The sequence below is a fragment of the Pristiophorus japonicus genome, chromosome 23 (assembly GCF_044704955.1).
Source record: "Pristiophorus japonicus isolate sPriJap1 chromosome 23, sPriJap1.hap1, whole genome shotgun sequence".
Taxonomy (NCBI): Eukaryota; Metazoa; Chordata; class Chondrichthyes; family Pristiophoridae; genus Pristiophorus; species Pristiophorus japonicus.
This window is the reverse complement of record NC_091999.1, coordinates 4,176,551-4,203,157: the sequence shown is the minus strand read 5'-3', so window position 1 is coordinate 4,203,157 and position 26,607 is coordinate 4,176,551. Positions and strand designations below refer to the sequence as shown.

The 26,607-nt window shown below is 53.4% G+C and overlaps 1 protein-coding gene across 1 annotated transcript in view; it reads right to left on the bottom strand.

Annotated features, from left to right (window-relative positions):
- Positions 1 to 26,607, bottom strand: part of nfatc4 (nuclear factor of activated T cells 4) — a 96,828-nt gene that overhangs the window by 25,754 nt on the left and 44,467 nt on the right. The window contains exons 4-7 of the mRNA XM_070866731.1: positions 16,485 to 16,684; positions 13,671 to 13,843; positions 9,840 to 9,980; positions 5,013 to 5,068 (exon numbers count right to left, since the gene is read on the bottom strand). Of these exons, the coding sequence (XP_070722832.1) occupies positions 5,013 to 5,068; positions 9,840 to 9,980; positions 13,671 to 13,843; positions 16,485 to 16,684 (570 nt within the window). The remainder of the gene's footprint in view (positions 1 to 5,012; positions 5,069 to 9,839; positions 9,981 to 13,670; positions 13,844 to 16,484; positions 16,685 to 26,607) is intronic.

Below are 26,607 nucleotides of genomic sequence, written 5' to 3'. Positions count from 1 at the left end.
ATACCTGGGAGTGAGTTACAGGCTGGAATCTAATCGAGAGGTTCGGGAGGTTTATATATAGAATAACAGATACCCGGGAGTGAGTTACAGGCTGGAATCTAATCGAGGGGTTCGGGGTGGTTTATATATAGAATAACAGATACCCGGGAGTGAGTTACAGGCTGGAATCTAATCGAGGGGTTCAGGGGGTTTATATATAGAATAACAGATACCCGGGAGTGAGTTACAGGCTGGAATCTAATCGAGGGGTTCGGGGGTTTATATATAGAATAACAAATACCCGGGAGTGAGTTACAGGCTGGAATCTAATCGAGGGGTTCGGGTGGTTTATATATAGAATAACAGATACCCAGGAGCGAGTTACAGAATGGAATCTAATCGAGGGGTTCGGGGGGTTTATATATAGAATAACAGATACCCGGGAGTGAGTTACAGGCTGGAATCTAATCGAGAGGTTCGGGGGTTTATATATAGAATAACAGATACCCGGGAGTGAGTTACAGGCTGGAATCTAATCGAGGGGTTCGGGGGTTTATATATAGAATAACAGATACCCGGGAGTGAGTTACAGGCTGGAATCTAATCGAGGGGTTCGGGGGGCGGGTTTATATAGAGAATAACAGATACCCGGGAGTGAGTTACAGGCTGGAATCTAATCGAGGGGTTCGGGGGGTTTATATATGGAATAACAGATACCTGGAAGTGAGTTACAGGCTGGAATCTAATCGAGGGGTTCAGGGGGTTTATATGTAGAATAACAGATACCTAGGAGTGAGTTCCAGGCTGGAATCTAATCGAGGGGTTCGGGGGGTTTATATATAGAATAACAGATACCCGGGAGTGAGTTACAGGCTGGAATCTAATCGAGGGGTTCAGGGGATTTACATATGGAATAACAGATACCCAGGAGTGAGTTACAGGCTGGAATCTAATTGAGGGGTTCAGGGGGTTTATGTATAGAATAACAGATACCCGGGAGTGAGTTACAGAATGGGATCTAATCGAGGGGTTTGGGGGGTTTATATATAGAATAACAGATACCCGGGAGTGAGTTACAGGCTGGAATCTAATTGAGGGGTTCAGGGGGTTTATATATAGAATAACAGATACCCGGGAGTGAGTTACAGGCTGGAATCTAATCGAGGGGTTCAGGGGGTTTATATATAGAATAACAGATACCCGGGAGTGAGTTACAGGCTGGAATCTAATTTGGGGGTTCGGTGTGGTTTACATATAAAATAACAGATACCCGGGAGTGAGTTACAGGCTGGAATCTAATCGGGGTGTTCGGGGAGTTTATATCTAGATTAACAGATACCCGGGAGTGAGTTACAGGCTGGAATCTAATCGAGGGATTCGGGGGGTTTATATATAGAATAACAGATACCCGGGAGTGAGTTACAGGCTGGAATCTAATCGAGGGGTTCGGGGGGTTTATATATAGAATAACAGATACCCAGGAGTGAGTTACAGACTAGAATCTAATCGAAGGGTTCGGGGGGTTTATATATAGAATAACAGATACCCAGGAGTGAGTTACAGGCTGGAATCTAATCGAGGGGTTCGGGGGGTTTATATATAGAATAACAGATACCCGGGAGTGAGTTACAGACTAGAAACTAATCGAAGGGTTCGGGGGGTTTATATATAGAATAACAGATACCCAGGAGTGAGTTACAGGCTGGAATCTAATCGAGGGGTTCGGGGGGTTTATATATAGAATAACAGATACCCGGGAGTGCGTTACAGGCTGGAATCTAATCCAGGTGTTCGGGGGGTTTATATATAGAATAACAGATACCCAGGAGTGAGTTACAGGCTGGAATCTAATCGAGGGGTTCGGGGGGTTTATATATAGAATAACAGATACCCGGGAGTGAGTTACAGACTAGAATCTAATCGAAGGGTTCGGGGGGTTTATATATAGAATAACAGATACCCAGGAGTGAGTTACAGACTGGAATCTAATCGAGGGGTTCGGGGGTTTATATATAGAATAACAGATACCCGGGAGTGAGTTACAGGCTGGAATCTAATCGAGGGGTTCGGGGGTTTATATATAGAATAACAGATACCCGGGAGTGAGTTACAGGCTGGAATCTAATCGAGGGGTTCGGGAGGGTTTATATATAGAATAACAGATACCCGGGAGTGAGTTACAGGCTGGAATCTAATCGAGGGGTTCAGGAGGTTTATATATAGAATAACAGATACCCGGGAGTGAGTTCCAGGCTGGAATCTAATCGAGAGGTTCGGGGGGGTTTATATATAGAATAACAGATACCCGGGAGTGAGTTACAGGCTGGAATCTAATCGAGGGGTTCGGGGGGGTTTATATATAGAATAACAGATACCCGGGAGTGAGTTACAGGCTGGAATCTAATCGAGGCGTTCAGGAGGTTTATATATAGAATAACAGATACCTGGGAGTGAGTTACAGGCTGGAATCTAATCGAGAGGTTCGGGAGGTTTATATATAGAATAACAGATACCCGGGAGTGAGTTACAGGCTGGAATCTAATCGAGGGGTTCGGGGTGGTTTATATATAGAATAACAGATACCCGGGAGTGAGTTACAGGCTGGAATCTAATCGAGGGGTTCAGGGGGTTTATATATAGAATAACAGATACCCGGGAGTGAGTTACAGGCTGGAATCTAATCGAGGGGTTCGGGGGTTTATATATAGAATAACAAATACCCGGGAGTGAGTTACAGGCTGGAATCTAATCGAGGGGTTCGGGTGGTTTATATATAGAATAACAGATACCCAGGAGCGAGTTACAGAATGGAATCTAATCGAGGGGTTCGGGGGGTTTATATATAGAATAACAGATACCCGGGAGTGAGTTACAGGCTGGAATCTAATCGAGGGGTTCGGGGGTTTATATATAGAATAACAGATACCCGGGAGTGAGTTACAGGCTGGAATCTAATCGAGGGGTTCGGGGGTTTATATATAGAATAACAGATACCCGGGAGTGAGTTACAGGCTGGAATCTAATCGAGGGGTTCGGGAGGGTTTATATATAGAATAACAGATACCCGGGAGTGAGTTACAGGCTGGAATCTAATCGAGGGGTTCAGGAGGTTTATATATAGAATAACAGATACCCGGGAGTGAGTTCCAGGCTGGAATCTAATCGAGAGGTTCGGGGGGGGTTTATATATAGAATAACAGATACCCGGGAGTGAGTTACAGGCTGGAATCTAATCGAGGGGTTCGGGAGGGTTTATATATAGAATAACAGATACCCGGGAGTGAGTTACAGGCTGGAATCTAATCGAGGCGTTCAGGAGGTTTATATATAGAATAACAGATACCTGGGAGTGAGTTACAGGCTGGAATCTAATCGAGAGGTTCGGGAGGTTTATATATAGAATAACAGATACCCGGGAGTGAGTTACAGGCTGGAATCTAATCGAGGGGTTCGGGGTGGTTTATATATAGAATAACAGATACCCGGGAGTGAGTTACAGGCTGGAATCTAATCGAGGGGTTCAGGGGGTTTATATATAGAATAACAGATACCCGGGAGTGAGTTACAGGCTGGAATCTAATCGAGGGGTTCGGGGGTTTATATATAGAATAACAGATACCCGGGAGTGAGTTACAGGCTGGAATCTAATCGAGGGGTTCGGGGGGGTTTATATATAGAATAACAGATACCCGGGAGTGAGTTACAGGCTGGAATCTAATCGAGGAGTTCGTGGGGTTTATATATAGAATAACAGATACCCGGGAGTGAGTTACAGACTGGAATCTAATCGAGGGGTTCGGGGGGTTTATATATAGAATAACAGATACCCAGGAGTGAGTTACAGACTGGAATCTAATCGAGGGGTTCGGGGGGTTTATATATAGAATAACAGATACCCGGGAGTGAATTACAGGCTGGAATCTAATCGAGGGGTTCGGGGGGCTTATATATAGAATAACAGATACCCGGGAGTGAGTTACAGACTGGAATCTAATCGAGGGGTTCGGGGGGGTTTATATATAGAATAACAGATACCCGGGAGTGAGTTACAGGCTGGAATCTAATCGAGGAGTTCGGGGGGGTTTATATATAGAATAACAGATACCCGGGAGTGAGTTACAGACTGGAATCTAATCGAGGGGTTCGGGTGTGTTCAGTGGGTCATGCGGTGACCCATGACCTTCTGGGGCCTGGGCGTCAGAGCCTGCCTGAGACAGCTGGGTGTGTCGGTCCGCTCGCTCTCTCTCGCCGATGGGGCGCTGGTATTTGGTACTCTTGCTGTGCCCTCGCCCTCTGCTCGCTGTGAGTGACGTTACACCGCGCAAGACCGCCCCCCCCACCCCTCCCCCGCAGGACTTGGCGTATGTTGCGGCTGAGAGGAGCCGGACGGGGGCCCGAAATTGCCCTCGGCGCGAAATCGGGGCGGGAGCATCGGATTGGCCGAACAATTTCTCGGCTGGCGGGAGCCGAAGGGAAGAGCCGGGAAAACTGGTCGCTCTCCAACTCCGGCACTGCCTCACCCGCGCTCTCGGGCCAGTGTTGGAAGCAGTCTCGCAGCGCGATCTGGTCGCCAGTGAGGGTGGGGGATGATGCCAACGTCTCGCGCCTTCACTTAAAGGGGAGGGGCGCTGCGATAGGCCGGGGGGGGTGGGGCCGAGCTGTCCGTTGGCGGACCGGCCGGACCCAGCGAGCCGTCGTTCGTCTCGGGAGCTGGGCCGGCAAGTGGGAATAAAATGGCGTCCGTGGGCGGGGTGCCCTCCCTGGGAGGAGGGGGGCGATCGTTTGGGCGCGCGGACCGAGAGTGGGTGGGAACGCCGGGCAGTGGGGGCGCAAACACGGGCCCACGGCGCGAACCCCCTTCCTGCCCCCCGCCCCCCCCCCCCCCACCCCCCCGCTCGGAAAGGCCGTTTAGCCCCGTGACCGTCTCTCTCGGCCTCGCTGTTTCCGAAGGGCAATTCTCCCCCCCACCCCCTCCCCGGACCCCCCACTCTCCCCCAGCCCGAGATCTCTGGTTCTGGCAGGTCACATCTTACCTCTGTGCTCTTCGTGCTGTTGATCTTTGCCTCCACCTCCCACTGTGGACGGCCATCTAATGAACGGAAGGAAAGAGACTGTACTGAGCGATGTGGGAGAGGCTCTCCGGACGTATTCTCCGTGTCTCTGCACCGCTGTTTCCCTTATCCGTTTGGACCTGCCCTCCTTTCTTTGGTTTGGACGATTTAACCGCAACACCAACACCTGGCCTCTTGTACCATCACAGAACCAGCACGGCAGGAGGCCATTACGGCCCATCGTGTCCCGTGCCGGCCGACCAAGAGCTATCCCGGCCTAATCCCACTTTCCCGCTCTGGGTCCGTAGCCCTGTGGGTTACGGCACTTCAGGTGCACCTCCAAATGTGGTGAGGGTTCCTGCCTCTACCCCCCCCTTTCAGGCCGTGAGTTCCCCCCCCAGACCCCCACCACCGTCTGGGTGAAGACATTTCCCCTCAAATCCCCCTCTAAACCTCCCTCCCCCCCCCAATTACTTTCAATCTCTGCCCCCTGGTTGTTGGCCCCTCTGCCCAGGGAAACAGGTCCGTCCTATCCACTCGATCCAGGCCCCTCATCATTTTATACACCTCAATCAGCTCTCCCCTCAACCTCCTCTGTTCCAAAGAAAACAACCCCAGCCTATCCAATCTTTCCTCATCGCTAAAGTTCTCCAGTCCCGGCAACATCCTGGTAAATCTCCCCTGTACCCTCTCCAGTGCAACATCCTGGTAAATCTCCTATGTACCCTCTCCAGTGCAACATCCTGGTCAATCTCCCCTGTACCCTCTCCAGTGCAACATCCTGGTAAATCTCCTATGTACCCTCTCCAGTGCAACATCCTGGTAAATCTCCTCTGTACCCTCTCCAGAGCAACATCCTGGTAAATCTCCCCTGTACCCTCTCCAGTGCAACATCCGGGTAAATCTCCTCTGTCCCCTCTCCAGTGCAACATCCTGGTAAATCTCCTCTGTACCATCTCCAGTGCAATCACGTCCTTCCTGTAATGTGGTGACCAGAACTGCACGCAGTACTCCAGCTGGAGCCTAACCAGTGTTTTATACAGTTCAAGCATAACCTCCCTGCTCTTGTATTCCGTGCCTCGGCCAATAAAGGCAAGTATTCCGTGTGCCTTCTTCGTATTCAGGCGAGTGCTGTGGCACACGGAGCCATCACTAAGATGCCCATTTCTACCTTAAGTAACATCGCCCATCTCCGCCCCCTGCCTCAGCTCATCCGCTGCTGAAGCCCTCATCCATGCCTTTGTTATCGCTAGACTTGACTATTCCAACGCACTCCTGGCTGGCCTCCCACATTCTACCCGATGTAAGCTGGAGGTGATCCAAAACTCGGCTGTCCCCGTGTCCTAACTCGCACCGAGTCCCGCTCGCCCATCGCCCCTGTGCTCGCTGACCCATGGCCTAACTCGCACCGAGTCCCGCTCGCCCATCACCCACTGTGCTCGCTGCCCCCGTGTCCTATCTCGCACCGAGTCCCGCTCACCCATCACCCCCTGTGCTCACTGCCCCGTGTCCTAACTCACACCAAGTCCCGCTCACCCATCACCCACTGTGCTCACTGCCCCGTGTCCTAACTCACACCAAGCCCCACTCACCCATCACCCCCTGTGCTCACTGCCCCGTGTCCTAACTCACACCGAGTCCCGCTCACCCATCACCCCGTGCTCGCTACCCCGTGTCCTAACTCGCACCGAGTCCCGCTCACCCATCACCCCGTGCTCGCTACCCCGTGTCCTAACTCGCACCGAGTCCCACTCACCCATCACCCCCTGTGCTCGCTACCCCCGTGTCCTAACTCGCACCGAGTCCCACTCACCCATCACCCCCTGTGCTCGCTACCCCCGTGTCCTAACTCGCACCGAGTCCCACTCACCCATCACCCCCTGTGCTCGCTGCCCCGTGTCCTAACTCGCATCGAGTCCCGCTCACCCATCACCCCCTGTGCTCGCTACCCCTGTGTCCTAACTCGCACCGAGTCCCGCTCACCCATCACCCCCTGTGCTCACTGCCCCGTGTCCTAACTCGCACCGAGTCCCGCTCGCCCATCGCCCCCTGTGCTCGCTGACTCGTGTCCTAACTCGCACCCAGTCCCGCTCGCCCATCGCCCCCTGTGCTCGCTACCCCTGTGTCCTAACTCACACCCAGTCCCACTCACCCATCGCCCCCTGTGCTCACTGCCCCGTGTCCTAACTCACACCCAGTCCCGCTCACCCATCACCCCCTGTGCTCACTGCCCCCGTGTCCTAACTCGCACCGAGTCCCGCTCACCCATCACCCCCTGTGCTCGCTGACCTACATTGGCTCCCGGTTAAGCAAGGCCTCGATTTCAAAATTCTCATCCGTGTTTACAAATCCCTCCATGGCCCTCGCCCCCTCCCTATCTCTGTAATCTCCTCCAGCCCCACAACCCCCCGAGATGTCTGCACTCCTCTAATTCTGCCCCCCTGACCATCCCTGATTATACTCACTCCACCATCGGTGGCCGTGCCTTCTGTTGCCTGGGCCCCAAGCTCTGAAACTCCCTCCCTAAACCTCTCCACCTCTCGACCTCTCTCTCCTCCTTCAAGACGCTCCTTAAAACCTACCTCTGTGACCAAGCCTGCCCTAATTTCTCCTTGTGCGGCTCGGGGTCAAATTCTGTTTGATAGTCGCTCCTGTGAAGGGCCTTGGAATGCTTTACTACGTTAACGGCGCTGTAACAATGCAAGGTGTTGTTGTTGGGTAAGGAAGATCCCATTTTCCACCCTCATGCCTCACCTGGTCTGTGCTGAGTGAGCTGATCCTTGGGTGGGGGGGGAGGGGAGGGGAGAGGCGGGGGGTGGGGGCTACAATTGGTACTGAGTCCAGCACAGAGCAGGAAGGGCCCAAGCTATGCCTGCCCAGTCGCCCATCTGTACTCAGTGGTCCAATGCAAAAGTTGCCAATCTGACAAAAAATATCAAGTAGCATGTTTGTAGTTGAATTGAGTGACCTGGCTCCTCCCCCAAATAACTGCGTTTACACCATGGGCCTACAGCGGGCTCCAAGAGATGTAACAGGAGCGAGGAGTCTCGGTTTCAACACACTGAGAGGGTGCGGGGACTTGGGAGGGGAGGCCAGAGGGAGGGGAGGACTGAGGGAGGGGAGTACTGAGGGTGGGGAGGACTGAGGGAGGGGAGGAGTGCGGGAGGGCAGGAGTGAGGATATGGAGGACTGAGGGAGGGGAGGCCTGAGGGATGGGAAGGCTGAGGGAGGGGAGGGGGTGCGGGAGGGAAGGAGTGAGGGAGGAGAGACTGAGGGAGCGGAGCAGTGAGGATGGGGAGGACTGAGGGAGGGGAGGAGTGCGGGAGGGCAGGAGTGAGGATAGGGAGGACTGAGGGAGGGGAGGCCTGAGGGATGGGAAGGCTGAGGGAGGGGAGGGGGTGCGGGAGGGAAGGAGTGAGAGAGGAGAGACTGAGGGAGCGGAGGAGTGAGGTAGTGGATGAGTGCGGGAGGGAAGGAGTGCAGGAGGGAGGGGAGGGGTGAGGAGGAATAAGGGGGCGGAGGACTGAGGGAGGGGAGGAGGGAGAGAGGGAGGAGTGAGGGAGGGAAGGGTGGCCAAGGGAGGGGAGGAGTGAGAGAGGGGAGGAGTTCCGGACGGAGGGGAGGAGAGGAATGAAGGAGGGGAGGGTGAGAGAGCAGAGGAATGAGGGAGGGGAGGAGTGAGGGAGAGGAGACCGAGGAGTGAGGGAGTGGAGGTGTAAGGGAGGGGAGGGGAGGCTGAGGAGTGAGGGAGGGGAGGAGTGAGGGTGGCCGAGGAGTGAGGGAGGGGAGGAGTTCTGGACGGACAGGAGGAGAGAGGGAGGGGAGGAATGAAGGAGGGGAGGGTGAGGAAGCAGAGGAGTAGTGAGGGAGGGGAGGAATGAGAGAGGGGAGGAATGAGGGAGGGGAGGAGTAAGGGAGGGGAGGAATTCTGGACGGAGGGGAGGAGTGAGGGAGCGGAGGCTTAGGGAAGGGAGGAGTGAGGGACCGGAGGCTGAAGGAGGGGAGGAGGGAGAGAGGGAGGAGTGAGGGAGGGAAGGGTGGCCGAGGGAGGGGAGGAGTGAGAGAGGGGAGGAGTTCCGGACGGAGGGGAGGAGAGGAATGAAGGAGGGGAGGAGTGAGGGAGAGGAGACCGAGGAGTGAGGGAGTGGAGGTGTAAGGGAGGGGAGGGGAGGCTGAGGAGTGAGGGAGGGGAGGAGTGAGGGTGGCCGAGGAGTGAGGGAGGGGAGGAGTTCTGGACGGACAGGAGGAGAGAGGGAGGGGAGGAATGAAGGAGGGGAGGGTGAGGAAGCAGAGGAGTAGTGAGGGAGGGGAGGAATGAGAGAGGGGAGGAATGAGGGAGGGGAGGAGTAAGGGAGGGGAGGAATTCTGGACGGAGGGGAGGAGTGAGGGAGCGGAGGCTTAGGGAAGGGAGGAGTGAGGGACCGGAGGCTGAAGGAGGGGAGGAGTGAGGGAGGGAGGAGTGAGGGAGCGGAGGCCGAGGAGAGGAGTGAGGGAGGGGAGGAGTTCCGGATGGAGGGGATGAGTTCCGGACGGAGGGGAGGAGTGAGGGAGGGGAGGAGTTCTGGACGGAGGGGAGGAGTGAGGGAGGGGAGGAGTGAGGAAGCGGAGGAGTTCCGGACGGAGGGGATGAGTTCCGGATGGAGGGGAGGAGAGGAGTGAGGGAGCGGAGGCTGAGGAGTTCCGGACCGAGGGGAGGATTGAGGGAGGGGAGGAGTTCCGGCCGGAGGGGAGGAGTGAGGGAGCGGAAGTGACGAGGTCCATGTCGGGGACCCTGGGAGAGATGGAGACACGGGCCGGTGATGCAGTTACCTGGACCTTTCTCGATGAACACGACCTTGGACTCCGGCAGGAAGTTGGAGCCAGTGAGGAGCAGCTCCTCTCCTCCGGTGGAGGAACCCGAGGTCAGGTTACAGCTTTCCACCTGGGGCAGTTCGTGAGCCGAGCGCTGGGCTGCGGGAGGGAAGAAGAAATTGACAGAGTGGTAGTCACTGACTCCAGCGGGGCGTAGACAGGCCGATGAAAGGGGAGGTCACACAGCAGGGGAAATTCAACACACGGAAGGTGGGAGGTGGTACATTTGCTATGAATGTATTCGTTCCTGGGATGTGGGCATCGCTGGGCATTTATTGCCCGTCCCCTAATCGCCCCTGGAGAAGGAGGTGGTGAGCCGCCTTCTTGAACCGCTGCAGTCCTGTGCGGTGAAGGTGCTCCCACACAGTGCTGTTAGGGAGGGAGTTCCAGGATTGTGACCCAGCGACGATGAAGGAATGGCCGATATATTCCCAAGTCGAGGGATGATGTGTGAGTGACTGGGAGGGGAACGTGGAGGAGATGGTGTTCCCATGCGCCTGCTGCCCTGGTCCTTCTGGGCGGGTAGAGGTCGCGGGTTTGGGAGGTGCTGCTGAAGAAGCCTTGGCGAGTTGCATCGTGTCGACCGGTGCACACTGCAGCCACGGTGCTGACTTTGCCGTCGCGGTTTGGTGTCTCGCCGGGCCAGTTCAGAGGGCAGTTAAGAGCCAACGACATTGCTGTGGGTCTGGAGTCTCGGGACGGCCAGGCCGCAGATGGTAAGGACGCCAGGTTTGTTTCCCTTAAAGGGCAGTACTGAACCGGGGATGGTTTTTTTTTTTAACGACAACTGGCAGTTTCAGGGTCATTATTACTGAGAAGTAAGCTTTTTAATTCCCATTTGTTTCAAGGGCCGTGGTAGGATTCGAACTCGGGTCTCTGGATCATTGCTCCAGATCTCCGGATCACCCAGCAACATGCGACCGTCCCATTTTGGCAGGAAGAATGAGGTGGGACTGACACACCAAGAGACGATACCCTTTCCAAGGGGGGGGGTGCGTGAACAGAGAGACCTGGAGGAGGGGGGGGGGGGTAACTTGTGCACAAATCGGCTGGGCGGGTGAAGAAAGCCTGTTCGAAAAAAGAAGCGTACGGGAACCGGGCTTCGCGAGCAGAGGGACAGAGTACCAAAGCGAGGAAGTTACGCTGGTACCAGTGCAAAACGCTGGTTGGTCCCCGGCTGGAAGATCACGTTCAATTCTGGGCACCTTGGCGAGGGTGCAGAGGAGGTTCACGCGAATGGTTCCAGGAATAAGGGAATTCAGTTGCGGCCGCGAGACCGGAGAAGCTGGGGTTCTTTTCCTCGGAGCAGGGAAGGTGAAGTCGAGTTTTAATACAGGCGTTCAAAATCATGACAAGTTTTGAGAGAGGAAATGAGCAGAATCTCTTTCCAGTGGCAGTAATTAGTGCATGACACACAAAAAGTTAGTCTGCAGGTACAGCAAGTGATCAGGAAGGCCGATGGGATGTTGGCCTTTATTGCAAAGGGGGATGGAGTATAAAAGCAGAGAAGTCCTGCTACAACTGTACAGGGTATTGGTGAGGCCACAGCTGGAGTACTGCGTGCAGTTTTTGACATGTCCTTGCTACACAGTACAAATGCACACAAGGCCCACACTTGAGAGAAGGTCACTCTGTGACCAGTGACGAAGGTGGTTGGAGCTTCCCCCTTTATACCTGAAGGTCCAGGTTAGGAGTGTCTCCCACAAGTTCACCCCCTAGTGGTCAGTGTTCACACAGTGTACAACTTCGGTCAGTTTATACATGGGTCACAATGACAGTTAAATACATGGCAGTTCTGGTCTCCTTATTTAAGGAAGGATATACTTGCTTTGGAGGCTGTTCAGAGAAGGTTCACTCCATTGATTCCGGGGATGAGGGGGTTGACTTATGAGGAAAGGTTGAGTAGGTTGGGCCTCTACTCATTGGAATTCAGAAGAATGAGGTGATCTTATCGAAACGTATCAGATTATGAGGGGGCTGGACAAGGTGGATGCAGAGAGGATGTTTCCACTGATGGGGGAGACTAGAACTAGGGGGCATGGTCTTAGAATAAGGGGCCGCCCATTTAAAACTGAGATGAGGAGGAATTTCTTCTCTCAGAGGGTTGTAAATCTGTGGAATTCTCTGCCCCAGAGAGCTGTGGAGGCTGGGTCATTGAATATATTTAAGGTGGAGATAGACAGATTTTTGAGCGATAAGGGAGTGAAGGGTTGTGGGGAGCGGGCGGGGAAGTGGAGCTGAGTCCATGATCGGATCAGCCATGATCTTATTGAATGGCGGAGCAGGCTCGAGGGGCCGAATGGCCGACTCCTGCTCCTGTTTCTTATGTTCTTATTTTATGAACATCGATCAGGACACAGGTCTGATATATGACCTCTCGCCCTCTGAGAGCTGGGGTCAAATCCACTCCGAGACAGAGAGAATGGAAGCCTCCTCTCAAGTGATTGCATTACAACAACGACCTGTATTTATATAGCACCTTTAAGGTAGTGAAACGTCTCAAGGTGCTTCACAGGAGTATTGTGAGATAGAAAATTTGACGCCAAGCCACATAAGGAGAAATTAGAGCAGGTGACCAACAGCTTGGTCAAAGAGGCAGGTTTTAAGGATCGTCTTGAAGGAGGAGAGGGAGGTAGAGAGGGGGAGAGGTTTAGGGAGGGAGTTCCAGAGCTTGGGGCCCAGGCAACAGAAGGCACGGCCACCGATGGTGGAGCGATTATAATCAGGGATGCTCAGGAGGGCAGAATTAGAGGAGTACAGACATCTCGGGGGGTTGTGGGGCTGGAGGAGATTACAGAGATAGGGAGGGGCGAGGGCCATTGAGGGATTTGTAAACAAGGATGAGAATTTTGAAATCGAGGCGTTGCTGAACCGGAATCCAATGTAGGTCAGCGAGCACAGGGGGTGATGGGTGAGCGGGACTTGGTGCGAGTTAGGACACGGGGGCAGCGAGCACAGGGGGTGATGGGTGAGCGGGACTTGGTGCGAGTTAGGACACGGGGGCAGCGAGCACAGGGGGTAATGGGTGAGTGGGACTGGGTGCGAGTTAGGACACGGGGCAGCGAGCACAGGGGGTGATGGGTGAGCGGGACTTGGTGCGAGTTAGGACATGGGGTCAGCGAGCACAGGGTGTGATGGGTGAGTGGGACTCGGTGCGAGTTAGGACACGGGGGCGGCGAGCACAGGGGGTGATGGGTGAGCGGGACTCGGTGTGAGTTAGGACACGGGCCAGTGAGCACAGGGGGTGATGGATGAGCGGGACTCGGTGTGAGTTAGGACACGGGGCAGTGAGCACAGGGGGTGATGGGTGAGCGGGACTTGGTGCGAGTTAGGACACGGGGGCAGTGAGCACAGGGGGTGATGGATGAGCGGGACTTGGTGCGAGTTAGGACACGGGGCAGCGAGCACAGGGGGTGATGGGTGAGCGGGACTTGGTGCGAGTTAGGACACGGGGCAGCGAGCACAGGGGGTGATGGGTGAGCGGGACTTGGTGCGAGTTAGGACACGGGGCAGTGAGCACAGGGGGTGATGGATGAGCGGGACTCGGTGCGAGTTAGGACACGGGGCAGTGAGCACAGGGGGTGATGGGTGAGCGGGACTTGGTGCGAGTTAGGACACGGGGCAGCCGAGTTTTGCATCACCTCTAGTTTATGTCGGGTAGAATGTGGGAGGCCGGCCAGGAGTGCGTTGGAATAGTCAAGTCTGGAGGTGACAAAGGGATGGATGAGGGCTTCAGGAAAGACTTGCTGCGTGAGAGGAGCGAGGGAAGAGGACACGGAATATACTCACAGCATTCAATGGGAACCGAGGTGACCTGCAGTGACACAACCTTCCCGTTGGGCTGGGGAACGTGGACACGGAACACCAGCTTCACCCTCGTGTTCTTCCTCCCGATGTCCGTCTCACCCTTTCGCAACTCGATGTCTGAATTCCGCAGCTTCAGGATCCCGGCACAATCAATACTGCGGGCATACAGCACGGGGTTAGATACAGAGTAAAGCTCCCTCTACACTGTCCCATCAAACACTCCCAGGGCAGGTACAGGGGGTTAGATACAGAGTAAAGCTCCCTCTACACTGTCCCATCAAACACTCCCAGGGCAGGTACAGGGGGTTAGATACAGAGTAAAGCTCCCTCTACACTGTCCCATCAAACACTCCCAGGGCAGGTACAGCACGGGGTTTGATACAGAGAAAAGCTCCCTCTACACTGTCCCATCAAACACTCCCAGGGCAGGTACAGGGGGTTAGATACAGAGTAAAGCTCCCCATACACTATCCCATTAAACACTCCCAGGGCAGATACAGCACGGGTTAGATACAGAGCAAAGCTCCCTCTACACTGTCCCATTAAACACTCCCAGGGCAGGTACAGGGGGTTAGATACAGAGTAAAGCTCCCCCGACACTATCCCATTAAACACTCCCAGGGCAGGTACAGCACAGGGTTAGATACAGAGTAAAGCTCCCTTTGCACTATCCCATTAAACACTCCCAGGGCAGGTACAGGGGGTTAGATACAGATTAAAGCTCCCTCTACACTGTCCCATTAAACACTCCCAGGGCAGGTACAGCACGGGTTAGATACAGAGTAAAGCTCCCTCTACACTGCCGCATCAAACACTCCCAGGGCAGGTACAGCACGGGGTTAGATACAGAGTAAAGCCCCCTCTACACTGTCCCATCAAACACTCCCAGGGCAGGTACAGGGGGTTAGATACAGAGTAAAGCTCCCTCTACACTATCCCATTAAACACTCCCAGGGCAGGTACAGGGGGTTAGATACAGAGTAAAGCTCCCTCTACACTATCCCATTAAACACTCCCAGGGCAGGTACAGCACGGATTAGATACAGAGTAAAGCTCCCTCTACACTGTCCCATTAAACACTCCCAGGGCAGGTACAGGGGGTTAGATCGAGAGTAAAGCTCCCTCTGCACTGTCCCATCAAACACTCCCAGGGCAGGTACAGCACGGGGTTAGATACAGAGTAAAGCTCCCTCTAGACTGTCCCATCAAACACTCCAAGGGCAGGTACAGCACGGGGTTAGATACAGAGTAAAGCTCCCTCTACACTGTCCCATTAAACACTCCCAGGGCAGGTACAGGGGGTGAGATAGAGAGTAAAGCTCCCTCTGCACTGTCCCATCAAACACTCCCAGGGCAGGTACAGCACGGGGTTAGATACAGAGTAAAGCTCCCTCTACACTGTCCCATCAAACACTCCCAGGACAGGTACAGCACGGGGTTAGATACAGAGTAAAGCTCCCTCTACACTGTCCCATCAAACACTCCCAGGGCAGGTACAGCACAGGTTTAGATACAGAGTAAAGCTCCCTCTACACTGTCCCATGTAACACTCCCAGGGCAGGTACAGGGGGTTAGATACAGAGTAAAGCTCCCTCTACACTGTCCCATCACACACTCCCAGGGCAGGTACAGCACGGGGTTAGATACAGAGTAAAGCTCCCTCTACACTGTCCCATCAAACACTCCCAGGGCAGGTACAGGGGGTTAGATACAGAGTAAAGCTCCCACTACACTGTCCCATCAAACACTCCCAGGGCAGGTACAGCACGGGGTTAGATACAGAGTAAAGCTGCCTCTACACTGTCCCATCAAACACTCCAAGGGCAGGTACAGGGGGTTAGATACAGAGTAAAGCTCCCACTACACTGTCCCATCAAACACTCCCAGGGCAGGTACAGCACGGGGTTAGATACAGAGTAAAGCTCCCTCTACACTGTCCCATCAAACACTCCCAGGGCAGGTACAGGGGGTTAGATACAGAGTAAAGCTCCCTCTACACTGTCCCATCAAACACTCCCAGGGCAGGTACAGCGGGTTAGATACAGAGTAAAGCTCCCGCTACACTGTCCCATCAAACACTCCCGGGGCAGGTACAGCACGGGTTAGATACAGAGTAAAGCTCCCTCTACACTGTCCCATCAAACACTCCCAGGGCAGGTACAGGGGGTTAGATACAGAGTAAAGCTCCCTCTACACTGTCCCATCAAACACTCCCAGGGCAGGTACAGGGGGTTAGATACAGAGTAAAGCTCCCTCTACACTGTCCCATCAAACACTCCCAGGGCAGGTACAGCACGGGGTTAGATACAGAGTAAAGCTCCCTCTACACTGTCCCATCAAACACTCCCAGGGCAGGTACAGGGGGTTAGATACAGAGTAAAGCTCCCTCTACACTGTCCCATCAAACACTCCCAGGACAGGTACAGGGGGTTAGATACAGAGTAAAGCTCCCTCTACACTGACCCATCAAACACTCCCAGGGCAGGTACAGCACGGGGTTAGATACAGAGTAAAGCTCCCTCTACACTGTCCCATCAAACACTCCCAGGGCAGGTACAGGGGGTTAGATACAGAGTAAAGCTCCCTCTACACTGACCCATCAAACACTCCCAGGGCAGGTACAGCACGGGGTTAGATACAGAGTAAAGCTCCCTCTACACTGTCCCATCAAACACTCCCAGGGCAGGTACAGGGGGTTAGATACAGAGTAAAGCTCCCTCTACACTGACCCATCAAACACTCCCAGGGCAGGTACAGCACGGGGTTAGATACAGAGTAAAGCCGGCGAGAAATTACTTTGCCGTCATGTTGTTTTCGGGCAGTAGCGACACCTCCAGGACCTTGGTGGTACTGACGACAGCCTCCTGGCTGGAGGTGGCCACCATTTTGCCGGTGATGCGGTGAACCTGGTAGAAGGCGTGCGGGCGAAGATTGCGATCGTCCGCCGTGCCGATGAACAGCTGCAGGGTGAGCGGCTTCTCCGAGAAGCCTTGAAGCTGGGGGAAAGAAAAAATGGCGGACATGGGTTGACGCAGAGACATGATTGAAAACTTCCCAATCCCGCCGTCCTCCACCGCGAGACTTCGTTACCGCCATCAGAATGGAAACCTTCCTTCCCTCTCTCTGTGGCTGGATTTAAGAATGGAAGACTTGCCTTTATATAGCGCCTTTCACGACCATCGGGCGTCTCAAAGCGCTTTACAACCAATGAAGTACTTTAGGAGCGTGGTCACTGTTGTAATGTGTGGGAAACGCCAATTTGCGCACAGCAAGCTCCCACAACCATCAATGTGATAATGACCCAGATAATCTGTTTTTTGTTATGTTGATTGAGGGATAAACATTGGCCCCAGGACACCGGGGATAACTCCCCCTGCTCTTACATAGAAACATCGAAAATAGGTGCAGGAGGAGGCCATTCGGCCCTTCGAGCCTGCACCACCATTCAATAAGATCATGGCTGATCATTCACCTCAGTACCCCTTTCCTGCTTTCTCTCCATACCCTTTGATCCCGTTAGCCGTAAGGGCCATATCTAACTCCCTCTTGAATATATCCAATGAACTGGCATCAACAACTCTCTGCGGCAGGGAATTCCACAGGTTCACAACTCTCTGGGTGAAGAAGTTTCTCCTCATCTCGGTCCTAAATGGCTTACCCCTTATCCTTAGACTGTGACCCCCTGGTTCTGGACTTCCCCAACATCGGGAACAATCTTCCTGCATCTAACCTGTCTTCTTCAAAGTAGTGCCCTGGGATCTTTGACGTCCACCTGAGAGGGCAGACGGGGGCCTGGATTTCACGTCTCATCTGAAAGACGGCACCTCCGACAGCTGAGATTTATGTGCTCACGTCCCTGGAGTGGGACTTGAACCCACAACCTTCTGACTCAGAGGCGAGGGTGCCAGCCAGTGAGAGATGAGCAGGGGGAGTTCCCCGTGGTATCCCAGGGGCTAATATTTATCCCTCAACCAAATCACCTGCGTTAATTTCTCCTTGTGTACCTTGGTGTCAATTTATTTAATGTTATAACACTCCTGTGAGGCGCCCCGGGATGTTTCACTATGTTTAAGGCACGATATAAACGCAAGTTGTTGTTGTATGGTGGATTGATTTTAATTAACTGAATTTAAATTCCCCGGTTGCCGTGGGTGGGATTTGAACGCGTGTCTCCGGACCATTAGCACAGGCCTCGGGATTACTCGTCCAGTAACCTAAACGTTGTGCTACCGTCCCCGATAAGGCCAAGGCTTAAATTACCAGGAGAGATTACGCAAACTAAGTTTGTTTTCTGTGGAATTTAGAAGGGGTGATTTGGTCAAAGTTTTCAAGATATGAAGGGGAAATTGATAGGTTAGATCAAGGGGGGAGTCCGGGACGAGGAGACATAGACTAAAAGTTAGAGCCAAGCCTTCCAGGAGTGAAATTGGGAAAGGCTTCTGCACACAAAGGGTGGTAGGAGATTGGAAAACTCTCTTCCGCAAACGTCAACTGTTAATTTTGCATTTGAGAGTGCTAGCTTTTTGTGAACCAAAGTTATTAAAGGGATACGGGGCAAAGGCGGGTGTGTGGAGCTAGGTCACAGATCAGCCGCGATCTCATTGAATGACAGAACAGGCTCGAGGGGCTGAATGGCCTCCTCCTGTGTCCATGTTCCTCTGCGCAGCCAATCTGCTTGAACGAGGCCATCTCGGCCCATCGTGTCCGCGCCGGCCGACAAAGAGCCACCCGGCCTAATCCCACTTTCCCGCTCTCGGTCCGTAGCCCTGTGGGTTACGGCACTTCAGGTGCACATCCAGGTACTTTTTTAAATGTGGTGGGGTTTCTGCCTCTACCCCCCTTTCAGGCCGTGAGTTCCGCCCCAGACTCCCACCGCCCTCTGGGTGAAAAAGTTCTCCTCAAGGTTACTGCACAAGACAAAAGTTCACGGGGTTGGGGGTAATATATTAGCATGGATCGAGCATTGGCGAACTAACAAGAGAATAGAGAGTCGGGATAAATGGTTCATTCTCTGGTTGGCAACCAGTAACTAGTGGGGTGCCGCAGGGATCAGTACTGGGACCCCAACTATTTACAATCTATATTAACGACTTGGAAGAAGGGACTGAGTGTAATGTAGACAAGTTTGCTGACGATACAAAGATGGGAGGAAAAGCAATGTGTGAGGAGGACACAAAAAATCTGCAAAAGGACACAGACAGGCTAAGTGAGTGGGCAAAAATTTGGAAGATGGAGTATAATGTTGGAAAGTGTCAGGTCATGCACTTTGGCAGAAAAAAATCAAAGAGCAAGTTATTATTTAAATGGAGAAAGATTGCAAAGTGCCGCAGTACAGCGGGACCTGGGGGTCCTTGAGCATGAAACGCAAAAGGTTAGTATGCAGGTACAGCAAGTGATCAGGAAGGCCGATGGTATCTTGGCCTTTATTGCAAAGGGAATGGAGTATAAAAGCAGAGAAGTCTTGCTACAGCTATACAGGGTATTGGTGAGGCCACATCGGGAATATTACATACAGTTTTGGTTTCCATATTTACGAAAGGATATACTTGCTTTGGAGGCTGTTCAGAGAAGGTTCACTCGGTTGATTCCGGGGATGAGGGGGTTGACTTATGAGGAAAGGCTGAGCAGGTTGGGCCTCTACTCATTGGAATTCAGAAGAATGAGAGGTGATCTTATCGAAACGTATAAGATAATGAGGGGGCTCGACAGGGTGGATGCAGAGAGGATGTTTCCACTGATGGGGGAGACTAGAACTAGGGGGCATGATCTTAGAATAAGGGGTCACCCATTTAAAACTGAGATGAGGAGGAATTTCTTCTCTCAGAGGGTTGTAAATCTGTGGAATTCTCTGCCCCAGAGAGCTGTGGAGGCTGGGTCATTGAATATATTTAAGGCGGAGATAGACAGATTTTTGAGCGATAAGGGAGTGAAGGGTTATGGGGAGCGGGCGGGGAAGTGGAGCTGAGTCCATGATCGGATCAGCCATGATCGTATTAAATGGCGGAGCAGGCTCGAGGGGCCGAATGGCCGACTCCTGCTCCTATTTCTTATGTTCTTATGTTATGTTCAACCCCCCTTCAAACCACCTACCAATTACTTTAAATCTATGCCCCCTGGTTATTGACCTCTCTGCCACGTGGCATAGAACCCTCTCCAGTGCAATCAGGTCCTTCCTGTAATGTGGTGACCAGAACTGCACGCAGTACTCCAGCTGTGGCCTAACCAGTGTTGTATACAGTTCAAGCATAACCACCCTTGCTCTTGTATTCTATGCCTCGGCTAATAACCTTTATAAAGCACTGGTTCGGCCCCAGTGAGGGTATTGTGTCGAATTCTGTGCACCGCACTTTACGGAGATTGTGAAGGCCTCAGAGAGGGTGCAGGAAAGATTTACGAGAATGCAGCATGTCACTGGACGAGTAGCCCCGAGGCCTGGACTATTGATCCAGAGATGTGGGTTCAAATCCCGCCACAGCAGCTGGGGAATTTAAATACAGTTAATTAAATTAATACAAAGCTACTTATCAGTAACGGCGACCATGAAACTGTCAGATTGTCATAAAAACCCATCTGGCTCACTAATGTCCTTCGATGTTTCCAGTAGAGTGGACAAGGGAGAACCAGTTGATGTGGTATATTTGGACTTTCAGAAGGCTTTCGACAAGGTCCCACACAAGAGATTAATGTGCAAAGTTAAAGCACATGGGATTGAGAACTGGTTGTCAGACAGGAAGCAAAGAGTAGGAGTAAATGGGTACTTTTCAGAATGGCAGGCAGTGACTAGTGGGGTACCGCAAGGTTCTGTGCTGGGGCCCCAGCTGTTTACATTGTACATTAATGATTTAGACGAGGGGATTAAATGAAGTATCTCCAAATTTGCGGATGACACTAAGTTGGGTGGCAGTGTGAGCTGCGAGGAGGATGCTATGAGGCTGCAGAGTGACTTGGATAGGTTAGGTGAGTGGGCAAATGAATGGCAGATGAAGTATAATGTGGATAAATGTGAGGTTATCAACTTTGGTGGTAAAAACAGAGAGACAGAATATTATCTGAATGGTGACAGATTAGGAAAAGGGGAGGTGCAACGAGACCTGGGTGTCATGGTACATCAGTCATTGAAGGTTGGCATGCAGGTACAGCAGGCGGTTAAGAAAGCAAATGGCATGTTGGCCTTCATAGCGAGGGGATTTGAGTACAGGGGCAGGGAGGTGTTGCTACAGTTGTACAGGGCCTTGGTGAGGCCACACCTGGAGTATTGTGTACAGTTTTGGTCTCCTAACTTGAGGAAGGACATTCTTGCTATTGAGGGAGTGCAGCAAAGGTTCACCAGACTGATTCCCGGGATGGTGGGACTGACCTATCAAGAAAGACTGGATCAACTGGGCTTGTATTCACTGGAGTTCAGAAGAATGAGAGGGGACCTCATAGAAACGTTTAAAATTCTGACGGGTTTAGACAGGTTAGATGCAGGAAGAATGTTCCCAATGTTGGGGAGGTCCAGAACCAGGGGGTCACAGTCTAAGGATAAGGGGTAAGCCATTTAGGACCGAGATGAGGAGAAACTTCTTCACCCAGAGAGTGATGAACCTGTGGAATTCTCTACCACAGAAAGTTGTTGAGGCCAATTCACTGAATATATTCAAAAGGGAGTTGGATGAAGTCCTTACTACTCGGGGGACCAAGGGGTATGGCGAGAAAGCAGGAATGGGGTACTGAAGTTTCATGTTCAGCCATGAACTCATTGAATGGCGGTGCAGGCTAGAAGGGCTGAATGGCCTACTCCTGCACCTATTTTCTATGTTTCTATGTTTCTCTGAAGAAAATCTGCTGTCCTTACCCGATCGGGCCTATAGGTGACTCCAGACCCACAGCAATGCGGTTAATAGAAAAGCAAATTACAATTTAAATGGAGAAAAATTGCAAAATGCTGCAGTACAGAGGGACCTGGGGGGTCCTTGTGCATGAAACACAAAAAGTTGGTATGCAGGTACAGCAAGTGATCAGGAAGGCCAATGGAATGTTGGCCTTTATTGCAAAGGGGGATCGAGTATAAAAGCAGAGAACTCCTGCTACAACTGTACAGGGTATTGGTGAGGCCACACCTGGAGTACTGTGTGCAGTTTCTGACATGTCCTTGCTACACAGTACAAATGCACACGAGGCCCATACTTGAGAGAAGGTCACTCTGTGACCAGTAACCTTTATTAGCAGTTTTGGTCTCCGTATTTAAGGAGGGATATACTTGCATTGGAGGCAGTTCAGAGAAGGTTCACAGGGTTGATTCCTGAGATGAGGGGGTTGTCTTATGAGGAAAGGTTGAGTAGGTTGGGCCTATACACATTGGAGTTCAGAAGAATGAGAGGTGATCTTATTGAAAAGTATCAGATTATGAGGGGGCTCGACAAGGTGGATGCAGAGAGGATGTTTCCACTGATGGGGGAATCTAGAACTAGGGGGCATAGTCTCAGAATAAGGGGTCACCCATTTAAAACTGAGATGAGGAGGAATTTCTTCTCTCAGAGGGTTGTAAATCTGTGAAATTCTCTGCCCCAGAGAGCTGTGGAGGCTGGGTCATTGAATATATTTAAGGCGGAGATAGACAGATTTTTGAGCGATAAGGGAGTGAAGGGTTAGGGGGAGCGGGCGGGGAAGTGGAGCTGAGTCCATGATCGGATCAGCCACGGTCGTATTGAATGGCGGAGCAGGCTCGAGGGGCCGAGCGGCCGACTCCTGCTCCTGTTCCTTGCGTTCTTGTGTACTGTGGGAGCGTTGCACTGTCTGAGGGGCTGGACTTCGGGAGTGCCGCACTTTCTTTTATCTTACGTTCTCCCGCATTCTCACAAGCGGGACCAAAGCGGGCTCGCTGCGCACTGCGACAGCCTTGTCATCGCCGGCGCAGTCCAACAGGGGGCCGCCACTAGTTAAAACCGTCGCTAAACTCCCGGGGGGGTTCAGCGGGAGTCGTTCGCGGCACCTCATCCCGGACTAAGAGCCATTTGCCTCTCGTTACGACGGGAGTCGCAAAACGACCCCAATTTCTCCCCCCCCCCCCCCCCCCACCTCCCCGCACCCCCCCGCCCTGCGGAGATGGGGCGGGGAAGCGGAGATCTGCTGCGACCTCATCAGGCTGGAGTTGGGCCTCAGGGCCGACGACCGCCCCTGGTTCTCGCGTTCTCGGACAGCCGACTGAGTTGGGGGGCGGGGCGGAGGGGGGTGGGGGGACAGGGAGTCTGGCCCCCCTCCTCTCCGTCACTCGGCAAACAAGTTCTCCGAGCGTTGAGACAGCTCTGGACATCTGTCGCTGCTGGAGCTCGGAGCTCCGTGAGAGGCCTGGCCAAGCGTGTCGAGCTTGGAGAGCAAAGGCGTTCCGCACAGCAGCTGTGCGCAACAGTGTTCAGGCACCGAGAGGCTTGGGGGGGGTGGGGGGGTGGGGGCGCAGTGAGGGGGCGCTGCTGAATGGAAGCTTTGCCAAAACTAGCTAGAACTGCCTGCAAACCTTACAGCACAGCACAGAAACAGCCCTGACAACTTGCAGCTCGACAGCACTCTGCAGCACAACCAAAACCGCCTATTTCCACCCCCCCCCCCCTCCGTAACGTCGCCCGTCTCCGCCCCCTGCCTCAGCTCGTCCGCTGCTGAAACCCTCACCCGTGCCTTTGTTACCTCCAGACTTGGCTATTCCAACGCGGTCCTGGCCGGCCTCCCACATTCTACCCGACGTAAACTCGAGGTGATCCAAAACTCGGCTGCCCCCGTGTCCTAACTCGCACCCAGTCCCGCTCACCCATCACCCCCTGTGCTCGCTGCACCCCGTGTCCTAACTCGCACCGAGTCCCGCTCACCCACCATCCCCTGTGCTCACTGCCCCGTGTCCAAATTCACACCAAGTCCCGCTCACCCATCACCCCCTGTGCTCACTGCACCCCGTGTCCTAACTCGCACCGAGTCCCGCTCACCCATCAGCCCCTGTGCTCGCTGCACCCCGTGTCCTAACTCGCACCGAGTCCCGCTCACCCATCACCCCCTGTGCTCGCTGCACCCCGTGTCCTAACTCGCACCCAGTCCCGCTCACCCATCACCCCCTGTGCTCGCTGCCCCGTGTCCTAACTCACACCAAGTCCCACTCACCCATCACCCCCTGTGCTCACTGCCCAGTGTCCTAACTCACACCCAGTCCCACTCACCCATCACCCTGTGCTCGCTGCACCCCGTGTCCTAACTCACACCCAGTCCCACTCACCCATCACCCTGTGCTCGCTGCACCCCGTGTCCTAACTTGCACCAAGTCCTGCTCACCCATCACCCCCTGTGCTCACTGCCCCGTGTCCTAACTCGCACCGAGTCCCGCTCACCCATCACCCCCTGTGCTCACTGCCCAGTGTCCTAACTCGCACCAAGTCCCGCTCACCCATCACCCCCTGTGCTCACTGCCCCGTGTCCTAACTCGCACCGAGTCCCGCTCACCCATCAACCCCCTGTGCTCGCTGCCCCGTGTCCTAACACGCACCGAGTCCCGCTCACCCATCACCCTCTGTGCTCACTGCCCCGTGTCCAAATTCACACCAAGTTCCGCTCACCCATCACCCCCTGTGCTCACTGCCCCCGTGTCCTAACTCGCACCAAGTCCCGCTCACCCATCACCCTCTGTGCTCACTGCCCCGTGTCCAAATTCACAACAAGTCCCGCTCACCCATCACCCCCTGTGCTCACTGCCCCCGTGTCCTAACTCGCACCAAGTCCCGCTCACCCATCACCCTCTGTGCTCACTGCCCCGTGTCCAAATTCACAACAAGTCCCGCTCACCCATCACCCCCTGTGCTCACTGCCCCGTGTCCTAACTCGCACTGAGTCCCGCTCACCCATCACCCCCTGTGCTCACTGCCCCGTGTCCTAACTCGCACCGAGTCCCGCTCACCCATCACCCCCTGTGCTCACTGCCCCGTGTCCTAACTCGCACTGCGTCCCGCTCACCCATCAACCCTTGTGCTCGCTGCCCCGTGTGCTAACTCGCACCGAGTCCCACTCACCCATCACCCCCTGTGCTCGCTGACCGACATTGGCTCCCTGTTAAGCAACGCCTCGATTTCAAAATTCTCATCCTTGTTTACAAATCCCTCCATGCCCCTCGCCCCTCCCTATCTCTGTAATCTCCTCCAGCCCCCACAACCTCCCGAGATGTCTGCGCTCCTCTAATTCTGCCCTCCTGACCATCCCTGATTATAATCTCTCCACCATCGGTGGCCGTGCCTTCTGTTGCCTGGGCCCCAAGCTCTGGAACTCCCTCCCTAAACCTCTCCACCTCTCTACCTCTCTCTCCTCCTTCAAGACGCTCCTTAAAACCTGCCTCTGTGACCCATCTTTTGACCATAACTTGCCCTAATTTCTCCTTATCTGGCTCGGGGTCAGATTTTTGTCTTATAACACTCCTGTTATAAGCGCCTGGGGACATTAAAGATGCTATATAAATAAAAATCGTTGTTGTTGCAGTTAACAGAGCAAAATGTCCCAAGGTGCTTCAGAAGAGCCACGTAAGGAGAAATTAGGGCAGATGGCCAAACGCTTGGTCAAAGCCTTTAGAAACATAGAAAATAGGTGCAGGAGTAGGCCATTCGGCCCTTCGAGCCTGCATCGCCATTCAATAAGATCATGGCTGATCATTCACCTCAGTACCCCTTTCCTGCTTTCTCTCCATACCCCTTGATCCCTTTAGCCGTAAAGACCATATCTAACTCCCTCTTGAATATATCCAATGAACTGGCTTCAACAACTCTCTGCGGCAGGGAATTCCACAGGTTCACAACTCTCTGAGTGAAGAAGTTTCTCCTCATCTCGGTCCTAAATGGCTTACCCCTTATCCTAAGACTGTGTTCCCTGGTTCTGGACTTCCCCAACATCGGGAACATTCTTCCCGCATCTAACCTGTCCAGTCCCGTCAGAATTTTATATGTTCCTATGAGATCCCCTCTCATCCTTCTAAATTCCACTGAATATAAGCCTAGTCGATCCAGTCTTTCTTCATATGTCAGTCCTGCCATCCCGGGAATCAGTCTGGTGTACCTTCGCTGCACTCCCTCAATAGCAAGAATGTCCTTCCTCAGATTAGGAGATTAAAACTGAACACAATATTCCAGGTGAGGCCTCACCAAGGCCCTGTACAACTGCAGTAAGGCCTCCCTGCTCCTATACTCAAATCCTCTCGCTATGAAGGCCAACATACCATTTGCCTCCTTCACCGCCTGCTGTACCTGCATGCCAACTTTCAATGACTGATGTACCATGACACCCAGGTCTCGTTGCACCTCCCCTTTTCCTAATCTGCCGCCATTCAGATAATATTCTGTCTCATGTTTGTAACCTTCACATAACTGTAACCTTTATGTAACAACACTGTACACTGTATACACCTGAGTAATGTACACGTTGACCACAGAGGGGGTGAACTTATGAGAGACACTCCTCACCTGGTCATCCAGGTATAAAAAGGGAGGTCCCACACAGGGTCAGCGCTCCTTGGTCCTGGGAATAAAGGTTCAGGTCACGTAGTGACCTTGTCTGCAGTACATGCCTCGTGTGATTCTATAGCAGGAGGTAAGGACACCACATTTGGCGACGAGAAACGGGAATCAACGACCCACGAGGATGGCCACCGGTAGCACAGAGGAACGGTACTGTGTCGGTGAGGACTGGGACGATTTCGTTGAGAGGCTCCAGCAGAGCTTTGTCACGAAGGACTGGCTGGGAGAGGAAGCGGCTGGCAAACGGAGGGCGCATCTACTGACCAGCTGTGGATCCAAGGCGTACGCGCTGATGAAAGACCTGCTCGCACCCGAGAAGCCGGCGGACAAGTCCTTCGAAGAGCTCAGCACTCTGATCGGTGAGCACCTCAACCGGCGAGCAGTATACACATGGCCCGGCACCG